Genomic DNA, 10,739 nt, shown 5'->3' with positions numbered 1-10,739 from the left:
AAACAGACTGCCCGGACATAGGCCGGCCCAAACGGGCTCGCTGCATTTCCTCCCAACGTGGAGAGTGGGAGGTCCCTACTGTATTGCCCAGCGGGGGATTCCCCTATGTGGAACATTTTTTTTTATCATTTATAGATGACATTGATCAGTAATATTTTGCAACTTTGGGGCAATTTCCTTGACATGCCGTCAGAAGCAATGACCTCTTTATTATTAGGTATAGGTATAAAAGATGTTCATTACAAGTACATGATAACTGTATTTTCAAAGAGCCATGAAAATTTAGAAAAGCTGGTTATAAAATATTAATATTTTGCATGAAAAAGCACAAATTGGAATAAAGGGATGTCAACTTGTCAACAAGATTAAAATAAAAGGTTAGTTCCATTGTCCCTTTGCTATTATAAGTCATTTTCTAATATTCGTAAGTATGTCTCTCAGAGTTATACATGAAAACATAATGAAAATATTTCTTTAGGCAAAAGAACAAACCCTCAAAGTATGGTTTTGTAATTATTTTTAGTATCTTTGATGCAACGATTGTAGAAATCGAATCCTACGACACCGATATGACTCTAAGATATACGATTCTCCCATATATCCCATGGTACTAACATGGTCGTACAATTCAAAACTACTTAGACAAACATGATATTGCATGTTATTCCCATACCCCAAATCCTTGTTCAAAATGATGTGTGTTTTTTTAGAAAAGATACTGAAAGGACATCAAAATGATGTGTATGTGTACTACCCCGGTTTGTAAAAAGAAGGCCTATAACTTTCGTCTCATGGTGCAATGTTTGACGGAGTATGTAGGAAAACATATTCATAGGTACAATATCAAATAGATATAATGTAAAAACATATACTTTATTGTGTGTATATATTAATTTTACTAGTCGTTTATAGTTTTTTCTACAAACATGGTCAAACTTTACACCACCTGACTCGGAGAACATGTTTAGGCCTTTTTTTGGATGACGGAGGGGTACATATACTTTAGCATTTGCCAGACCGAGTTTTTGTGTGTCATGATTTCAATCCTAAAACCCCAAGCCCTAGCATAGCTAACCTGACATGAAATACAAACAATGCCATTTCTCATTATAAAATGTTAATATAATTAGTTTCTTTGAGAATCCAGTAATACACTTAGTTTGTTGCAATTTATACACTTAGTTTTTTCCAATAATTATTTCTCAGAGATGTTGTTTTAATTTTTACAACAAGTGTTTTGTTGCAGAAAATTAGACGCAACAGAAGATGTTGTTGCAATTTTTACAACAAGGATCTTGTTGCAGAAAATTAGAAGCGTGAAAGATGAGCAGAAAATTAGACGCGTGAAAAATGTTGCAGAAAATTAGACACGTGAAAAATGTTGTTGCAGAAAATTAGACGTGGCGGGAGATGTTGTTTGCAATTTTTCTAAGGATCTTGTTGCAGAAAATTAAAGAAGAATAGATTTTGCAACATGTGTCTTGTTACAGAAAATTGTAGAAGATGAGGTTTTGCAACAAGGCCTTGTTGCAGGAAATCAGAGAAGACCAGATCTTGCAACAAGAGCTTCGTTGCAGAAAATTAGAGAGGAGGATTGAACGGCTCGCGAGACGCTTGTTTCTGAAACTCGGCCGTTGTTTCAGGAATTAATGGGCCGAGGAAGGAGATCAATCCGTGCGCCAGAAGTAGATCGAACGGCTGTGCGCGCGTACATCAAACGAACGGCCGTCGAGGGGGCGGATGTTTCATACGGGTCACCCGGCGGACGCATAGCGTCTTCCATTTTATTATCAGAATAGTTTTTTTGTATCTTAGGCCTTTTATTGGGCTTGACTCTTGCGCGGAAACTAAAGTCCAAGCCCGACCCGACCACTGGGCTTGGGGCTCGGTTCGTGCTGTAGGGCTGGGCTGCTCATACTAGAGCAAAACCACAACAATCCACCGCTACGTCCATGCTCTCGTCCGATTGGTTGGTCTCCCTGTCACACGGATCGCCAAGGCCCATCCAACGGCTGACATCCATCAGCCCCTTAGCCGCTAGCGCTCCAGATCGAAGCACCGCCCCCAATCGTCCATACTCGTCCGGGGCAGAAACACAGAAACACACACACACAGAAAGCACAAACGCACACTCCCCCACCGCACAAAGCAAGGCTAAAAAAAACCCCGAGGAAATCGACCGGGAGAAAAGGGGGCGAAAAAGCAGAGCGAAGGAGGAGAGAAGCTTCGGAGCTCGGGATCGGCGATGGAGACCGGAGCGAAGGCGCCGAAGAAGGCCGGCACGGCCGGGCGCCGGGCCGGCGGCGGCCCGAAGAAGAAGGCCGTCTCGCGCTCCGTCAAGGCCGGCCTCCAGTTCCCCGTGGGCCGCATCGGGCGCTACCTCAAGCACGGGCGCTACGCCAAGCGCGTCGGCAGCGGCGCCCCCGTCTACCTCGCCGCCGTCCTCGAGTACCTCGCCGCCGAGGTGGGCCGCGCGCGCCAGCCGCGGAACTAGCTCTGATTCGCCTCTGTTTTACCTTCTATTTTTTTCTGACAGCTCCTCGAGCTGGCGGGGAACGCGGCGCGGGACAACAAGAAGAACCGGATCATCCCGCGGCACGTGCTGCTCGCGATCCGCAACGACGAGGAGCTCGGGAAGCTGCTGGCCGGCGTCACCATCGCCTACGGAGGCGTCCTGCCCAACATCAACCCCGTGCTGCTTCCCAAGAAGGCCGCTGCGGCGGCTGCCAAGGAGCCCAAGGCGGGCACGACCAAGTCTCCCAGGAAGTCCCCCGCCAAGAAGGCGGCCGACGCTTAGGCCCGGCACTCGCTATGCCGGCGCCCCGCCCCACCCCCCTCCCTCTTCTCTGTTTGTCTCTCTGTCTGGGTTCAACCGTAACGCACCTAGTTGTTGTCGTCGTCGTCGTTGCTGCATGCCGTCCTTGCCATGGATCGATTGCTGCTTGTTTGTACTTGTTTTGCGTGGCTTCCGCATAGGTGCCAATCAGCGTGTACTCTGTAGCCTGATTAACACCGCTCTATGTTCGTTTAAGTGCGTAGGTGAAGTGAGGGAGGGAGGGGAGGGGAAACTGTGAATGTCTGTTTGTAATAAAATTGTGAAGATGTGAAAAATATCAAGGACTACTATTCTGATTGTCTTCTCTCTTTTGCTGCACCCTGAGAGCGATTTCTTGTGTTTATCTGGTTGCTTTGGGCATGTTTTGCTTGTTTGCGGCTTTGGAGGAAAGCTATTGCGGCGTCCATCATAGGGGAAATGATCCTGTCACTTGATAATGTTTTGAGTTTCAAAGTGAAAACCTTGTAGCTTGTGCTTCCTCCGTCCGAAAATACTTGTCAATGGATAGGCTGCAAAAATGTCAGTCCTGATGGCTGACGGACGAAATCACTATTCTGGCCTTTTTAACAATCTTTGTCACAAAATAAACTTGACATGAAAATATTTCATAATCTGATCCTTTTAGCAACGCACAGCCCGTGGCGTTTTTTAGCTCGCATTTCAGACCCACATATGAACGCCAAGCTAGCTAGCGCTTCCGACCCACATGGAAACGCCAAGCACGTTGGCGTTTCCGTCCAAACCGAAACGCCATGATCATCGGCGTTTGTAGCACCAACCTATAAATCGGAGTGGTAGAGTCGTAGTCGTAGGAGAGGTAAGAAAAGATGGGTCGTTGCATGGAGGGCTGGCACGCGATGGTAGAGTGGTACATTTACTGCGTCCGGTCCCTTCGGCCTCCCTCGGGCGCGGTTCTTTTGAGGCGTGCTGTGCTCGCTCTGACCGCGACAACCCATCATGATGTTGCGCTTCACGAAGCACATCCTACACTACATCCCTTCCCTTCTTCGTCTCTCTCTCCTTGGCCATGGGCCACGGCCATGGGTGTTCGTACTTTGGTGTGGTTTCATTTCTGTCTCCACCCAGCAGCACGCATGCAGAGGAGCAGGAGTGGGAGAACCCAAGGCCGGAAACGCCATGGCCCCTGACGTTTGTAGTCGAGCAAGAAACGTCAACCGTACTGGCGTTTCCAACGAGCCGTGTCAGCGAGCGACGCCAGCTCGGCCTGAGCAGTAACGCTAGCTAGCTCGGCGTTTTCATGTGGAGCAGAAACGCGAGCGTGCTCGGCGTTTCTATGTTGGGCTGCAACGCCGCGGGCTGTGGCGTTGCTAAAAGAGTCAGATCATGAAATACTTTCATGTCGAGTTTATTTTGCAACAAAGATTGCTCACAAGGTCAGAACAGTGATTTCGTCCGTGGCTGACAGAATCAAAGTTAGGTGTTCACTCTGTTTGCATTTCAACCTTTTCTTACGAGTCCTTGTTTTCATTTCAATTGGTTAATCAACGACCTGTTATAGTGGCTCGTTATTTTGTAATGCAGGTTTGTTGCATATACTCGTGAAATGCCAGTTTTTAATAAGATTGTGAAGATTTGAAATATTAAGGGGGTATTTTGATTGTCTATTTGTGCTTTTGCTGTATGCTAATACTGATTCTCGAGTTCATTTGGTTGCTTTGGGCGTGTTTGGTGCTTTGGTTGTTTGCAGCAGAAAGATGTGGGGGTATAGATTACTGGGAAGATATTCTCACATGATAATGTTCACATTTCAAAGTGGAAACCTTATAGCTTGTAACTGGGATTTGGAACATTATGTGGTTGCGCAATGGATTCTTGTTATGCTGGTTTGACGGGTAGGGTGCAAATGGTGCTCATAGAAATCAAATCAAGTATCCCTTATGTTTGCATTTCAACTTTTTCTTATGAGACTTTGTTTACATTTTGGTTGGTTGATCGATGATATTGCTTTAAAGTTTGGTTATTTCGTGTTGTTGAGAACATATAATTTTGAAAATGTCTAATTAGATGGCATGGTGGCATATATCTTCTTCCGTTTCGAGATAAGATTGGTTTTTCGAGATAAGATTGGTTCCTAGATTATGGCAACATATATACATGAATTCTATGTCGCAACATATGTACATGAAATGTAATAAATGGGTACAATTATGTCCTGTTACATGTATGTCTTTAGATTGTAATTATGTAAAGAGTTATGAAGATGCTAGATAGGAATATATGCAGCGACTGCACTTGCTGGCCGTATACTTGTTATTTTTTGCTGGTCGTATACTTGTTATTTTCTGTTTTCTTCTTTTGGGTTCTCTCTTGTCTTAATTGTACAGTTGTGAATTCTCTAATGGTTGAGATGTCATAATGTTTTACTCTGTCACATTTATTATGTCTACCATCATTTCACATTTGTCAAAATTGTTATCCAGGTTGAGGTAGAGCTTTGTCTTTAGAAATGACACCATTGATGATCAGGAACACTGAAAATTTGATGTCAGATTTTTAGGCATGGCCAATCTGACGTTTTTCATGACAATTTATGCTGACATGATGATGGCAATTTAGTTTTTAAGAATGGCAATTTTTTGACAAACAAATTTGAAAGAGATTTGCCATCCTCGCCAACTATACATGCCATCCTTGAAGAACATAATTTGTCATGAAAAACTGAAAGTGCGTTATATTGACTAGGGAGGGGGTGAATAGGCGATTTTTACAAATTTGTCACTGAGGAATTTCTAGGGGAAGAAATTCCTAAGCAATGACACACTAGCAGCGGAATAAGTACTCAGGTATAAGCATGACAGAGCAACAACATAGTCATCATGATGAAATGAAAACAAGCATATAGTACAGATAGCGTGAAAACAGGATAAGCAGGCTGAAGACTATGTGACTGAAGAAATACGATTGAGGAAATAGAGAAAGTCTTCAGTCAAAGTCTTCAAACAGTAATGATCAGGTTCATCAACACATGAATAAGGAAATGAAAGGGTTGAGGAAATAGAACCAGTTGGCTTGGTGAAGACAATGATTTGGTAGACCAATTCCAACTGCTGTGACAGTTGTATGTCTGGTTGGAACGGCTGGGTATTTAAACCCGAGGACGCACAATCCTCACCGTATTCTCCTTGAGCTAAAGTCACACAGACCTCGCCCAATCACTCGCGGTAAGTCTTTAGGTAACTTCCAAACCTCCACAGACTTGGTCACTCGACGATTCACAATTTCTCTTGGATGCTCAGACCATGACGCCTAACCGTCTGGAGGATACACAGTCCTCAAAGGTAACAAGCGTCGGTTTCACACAGGAACAATCTCTTCAGTGATGCTCAATCACTTTGGTTTTGTAGGTGTTTGGGTTTGGGTTTTCCTCACTTGATGATTTCCGCTCAAAGTCCTCGGAGGATGGGATGCTCTCAATGACAAGTGTCAGTTTCTCTCGGAGCAGCCAACCAGCTAGTGGTTGTAGGTGGCGGCTATTTATAGCCTAGGGAGCAGCCCGACATGATAAGACATAAATGCCCTTCAATGATATGACCGTTAGGTGGGTAGATATTTTGGGACAGCTGGCGCGTAGCACATCAACGGTCGGATATTTGAGGTACAAATTCCTCGGGGCTATCATGTTCCTCACTGTGTAGGCAATCCGCACTGGCGAATTCCTAACTCCTCAGTCAGAACAAATTTCTCAGAGACCAAAAGATCATCGTCTCTGTCACTGAAGAAATTGACTGAACTGATATGAGATTTTCAATGGCTTCACTCAAAAGGATTGGGTAGGTGTAGGATTTTGAGATGAGCATCACTTGGAAATCACTTTCCTTAGTATTACCTCGACCCCCCTTTAACAGTACAATGTTTCTTATGACTCAAGAAAGATAAAATGAAACTACGAAAACAAAAGTCTTCACGCTTCATAATCCTGGCATGAATATCCAAGTCTTCAAGGTCACACCAATTTCTTCACTTCCAAAATCTTCAGGAGAACCAAAGTCTTCAGCTGAAGACATACATTTTTAGGGGTCAACTTTCATAGTAGATATCAAACTCCTCATCAACTTATAGAGCCTGTGTACACTCATAAACACATTAGTCTCTTAACCTATAAGTCTTCAATACACCAAAATCACTAAGGGGCAATAGATGCACTTACAATCTCCCTCTTTTTGGTGATTGATGAAAAAATAGGTTAAGTTTTCAACAGGGATAAACATACAAATTGAAAGTGCTAAAAATTGAGGATTTTGATAACAAGATATAGAAAAACTCCCCCTGAAGATGTGCATATTTGAGGAATTTGCTTTAGATAGCAAATGCAAATTGTAGAGTAATATCATGGAGATATCCCCCTATATCTTGTAATTCATACACGCATTTGACATAAAAACATGAAGAATTTTAAATGCGTGATGAAATATGGTGTCTAACGAAATTCAGCATGCGTGCAATAAGTACTTGAGGAATTAAGCATGCAGAAAGTAGTCAAAAGTATCATACCACCATAGGACTTTAAGTTTACAACTCGGCGAATCAAACACTTCAGAAGAACAAGAGTTGTAACTTAGCAAAAAAAACACCCATATAATAGACCCGCTTGAAGACTAACTCAAATTTCTCCCCCTTTGTCATCAAATGACCAAAAGGGACGAAAAGTGAGGACTAACGCCCCTAAAGAATATCATCATGATGTCGATGGAGGAGCGCCAACATTGTTGGGGTCGTCCATTGTTGTAGGGCCTGCCGCAGTGTCATCCAAATCTTCAGCTTCGTCTATCTCGCACGATGAAGAATATGAACTGACGACCAGCGGAGGAACTTTGACCTTCTTGAAATTCTTCGAGGGTGGCTGTGACCAGTCAAAGTCCTGTTGGAAGTCCATCTGCTTGAGTTCATCATCAGTGTATAGATGCGAAAGAATAGCCCAGGTGCGGTCGAAGACTTGATGGAAATAGTAGTGATTCTTCTTCACAGAATTTTGAGTGACTGTCATGTTGTGAAGAATTGCACCAAACTGACGCTCGACCCACTTGTGATTTCTATCCACCTTCTGATGAAGACTTAGGAGTGGTTCACGATCAGTCATCACACGCGGAGCAGTGGCTTGAGGATTTAGCTTTGAAGCATTTGTAGCAGTGTCATGTGTGGCCGATTCATCATTGGTTGAGTAGGATGCAGCCTTGCAAAATTGACCGTCCAGAGGACGAGTGCCTTCATCAATGATAGCGGCCTTGCCCTTCTCATCAGGTGAGGAAATATTCCGTTTGAGGACTTCAATTGGGGGCAAATGGCTGAGATGATTCTGAAAGTCAGCCTTGTAATGAATTGAAGTCCTTGATCTGATGAATTTCATGATCCAGGGAGTGTAAGGCTTCAACTCAAAAGGTGACAAAGCAGCATTGGCCAAAGTCCTCATGAAGAAATCATGGTAATTGATAGGAATGCCATGCATGATGTTGAAAAGCAGATTCTTCATGATCGCAACAAATTCTTCTTCTTCAGAGTTGTGGCCCTTGATTGGACTAAAGGTTTTGGCCAGAATGCGATAGACGGTTCTTGGCACATAGAGCAAATCCTTGACGAGGAATTGGGTCCTTGGAGCTTGGCCAGCCTTCAAAGGCTTCATTAGCACTTGCATCGGATGATTTTGCAATTAAGGTTCCTCATAGAGTTTCAGAGCACCTTTAGTGGGAGGAATGATTGGGACGGCATGAAGCAATTCAGAGGCAGGAGCTTTGTAATGAGTGTTTTCAGTCATCTAGTCCAGAACCCATGAATTCACATCATCAACATTGCCTGTGAGATGAAAAGTTGCATAGAACTAAAGAATACGTTCTTCATTCCAATCACAGATGTTGATGTAGTAGTTAAGCAGACCATCGTCATGAAGAACACTGAGGATTGGGGTGAAACACGGAAGGGACTCCATATCCACATGAGGAAGATGCTCATGGTCAAACACTTTGTCCTTGTCAAACAGCAATGAGGAATAGAAGTTCATCTGAGTGGCAGTCTTAAAACGCTTGCGGCAAAGTCGAGCAGAGTCGTATGGATTGAAATCAGAGAAAAAATGATGCTCAACAAAGAAGTCATCAGCCTTGAACTTCTGCTTCTTGGTGTGAGGATTTTGTGGCTTGGGCTGAAGATTTGCAGTGGAAGTCTTCACAGCCTCTTGATACATAGCCTCTGGAGCCTCAGGCTGAGAAATTTCAGTAGCAATTTCTTCTGTGGTCTTGTTCGCCATTTCATAAACACTAGTGGCTGGAACTTCTTCAGGGATAGAATGAAGTGAAGCTTGACCTTCATCGTGAAGGAAATATGCCCTAGAGGCAATAAAAAAGTTATTATTTATTTCCTTATATCATGATAAATGTTTATTATTCATGCTAGAATTGTATTAACCGGAAACATAATACATGTGTGAATACATAGACAAACTGAGTGTCACTAGTATGCCTCTACTTGACTAGCTCATTAATCAAAGATGGTTATGTTTCCTAGCCATGGACAAAGAGTTGTCATTTGATTAACGAGATCACATCATTAGGAGAATGATGTGATTGACTTGACCCATTCCGTTAGCTTAGCACTTGATCGTATAGTATGTTGCTATTGCTTTCTTCATGACTTATACATGTTCCTATGACTATGAGATTATGCAACTCCCGTTTACCGGAGGAACACTTTGTGTGCTACCAAACGTCACAACGTAACTGGGGGATTATAAAGGTGCTCTACAGGTGTCTCCAAAGGTACTTGTTGGGTTGGCGTATTTCGAGATTAGGATTTGTCACTCCGATTGTCGGAGAGGTATCTCTGGGCCTACTCGGTAATGCACATCACTATAAGCCTTGCAAGCATTGCAATGAGTTAGTTGCGAGATGATGTATTACGGAACGAGTAAAGAGACTTGCCGGTAATGAGATTGAACTAGGTATTGAGATATCGACGATCGAATCTCGGGTAAGTAACATCCCGATGACAAAGGGAACAACGTATGTTGTTATGTGGTCTGACCGATAAAGATCTTGGTAGAATATGTGGGAGCCAATATGAGCATCCAGGTTCTGCTATTGGTTATTGACCGGAAACATGTTTCGATCATGTCTACATATTTCCCGAACCCGTAGGGTCTGCACGCTTAAGGTTTCGATGACAGTTATATTATGAGTTTATGAGTTTTGATGTACCAAAGGAGTTTGGAGTCCTGGATGAGATCGGGGACATGACGAGGAGTCTCTAAATGGTCAAGACGTAAAGATCGATATATTGGACGACTATATTCGGAGTTCGGAAAGGTTCTGAGTCATTCGGGTATTTTTCGGAGTACCGGAGAGTTACGGGAATTCGCCGGGGAGTATATGGGCCTTATTGGGCCATACGGGAATAGAGGAGAGAGGCCAAAAGGAAGGAGGCCTGCGCCCCCCTTCTGGTCCGAATTGGACAAGGGGAGCAGCCCCCTTTTCCTTCTCCCTCTCCTCCTCTTTCCTTCTCTCCTACTCCAACAAGGAAAGGAGGAGTCCTACTCCCGGTGGGAGTAGGACTCCCCCCTTGGCGCGCCTCCTCCCTAGGCCGTCCGCCTCCCCCCTTGCTCCTTTATATACGGGGGCAGGGGGGCACCCCAGAGACATAACAACAATTGATCCCTTGGATCTCTTAGCCGTGTGCGGTGCCCCCCTCCACCATAGTCCACCTCGATAATATCGTAGCGGTGCTTAGGCGAAGCCCTGCGACGGTAGAACATCAAGATCGTCACCACGCTGTCGTGCTGACGGAACTCTCCCTCGACACTCGGCTGGATCGGAGTTCGAGGGACGTCATCGAGCTGAACGTGTGCTAGAACTCGGAGGTGCCGTAGTTTCGGTGCTTGATCGGTCGGGCCGTGAAGACG

At 44.3% G+C, this 10,739-nt stretch overlaps 1 protein-coding gene across 1 annotated transcript; it reads left to right on the top strand.

Annotated features, from left to right (window-relative positions):
- The first annotated feature begins 2,110 nt into the window (after positions 1 to 2,110).
- Positions 2,111 to 3,140, top strand: LOC119347685 (probable histone H2A.4). The gene is made up of 2 exons (XM_037616262.1): positions 2,111 to 2,464; positions 2,537 to 3,140. The coding sequence occupies exons 1-2, from the start codon at positions 2,246 to 2,248 to the stop codon at positions 2,795 to 2,797; spliced, it is 480 nt and encodes a 159-aa protein (XP_037472159.1). The 5' UTR covers positions 2,111 to 2,245; the 3' UTR covers positions 2,798 to 3,140.
- Positions 3,141 to 10,739: the final 7,599 nt, after the last annotated feature.

The sequence above is a fragment of the Triticum dicoccoides genome, chromosome 1B (assembly GCF_002162155.2).
Source record: "Triticum dicoccoides isolate Atlit2015 ecotype Zavitan chromosome 1B, WEW_v2.0, whole genome shotgun sequence".
NCBI classification, from domain to species: domain Eukaryota; kingdom Viridiplantae; phylum Streptophyta; class Magnoliopsida; order Poales; family Poaceae; genus Triticum; species Triticum dicoccoides.
This window is presented reverse-complemented; position numbering and strand designations above follow the sequence as displayed.

What these genes read in the sequence shown, in the direction of transcription:
- LOC119347685 (XM_037616262.1), top strand. Translation starts at nt 2,246, where the DNA reads ATGGAGACCGGAGCGAAGGCGCCGAAGAAGGCCGGCACGGCCGGGCGC. An exon ending in TCGAGTACCTCGCCGCCGAG is followed by an intron (nt 2,465 to 2,536) that starts GTGGGCCGCGCG and finishes TTTTTCTGACAG; the next exon opens with CTCCTCGAGCTGGCGGGGAA.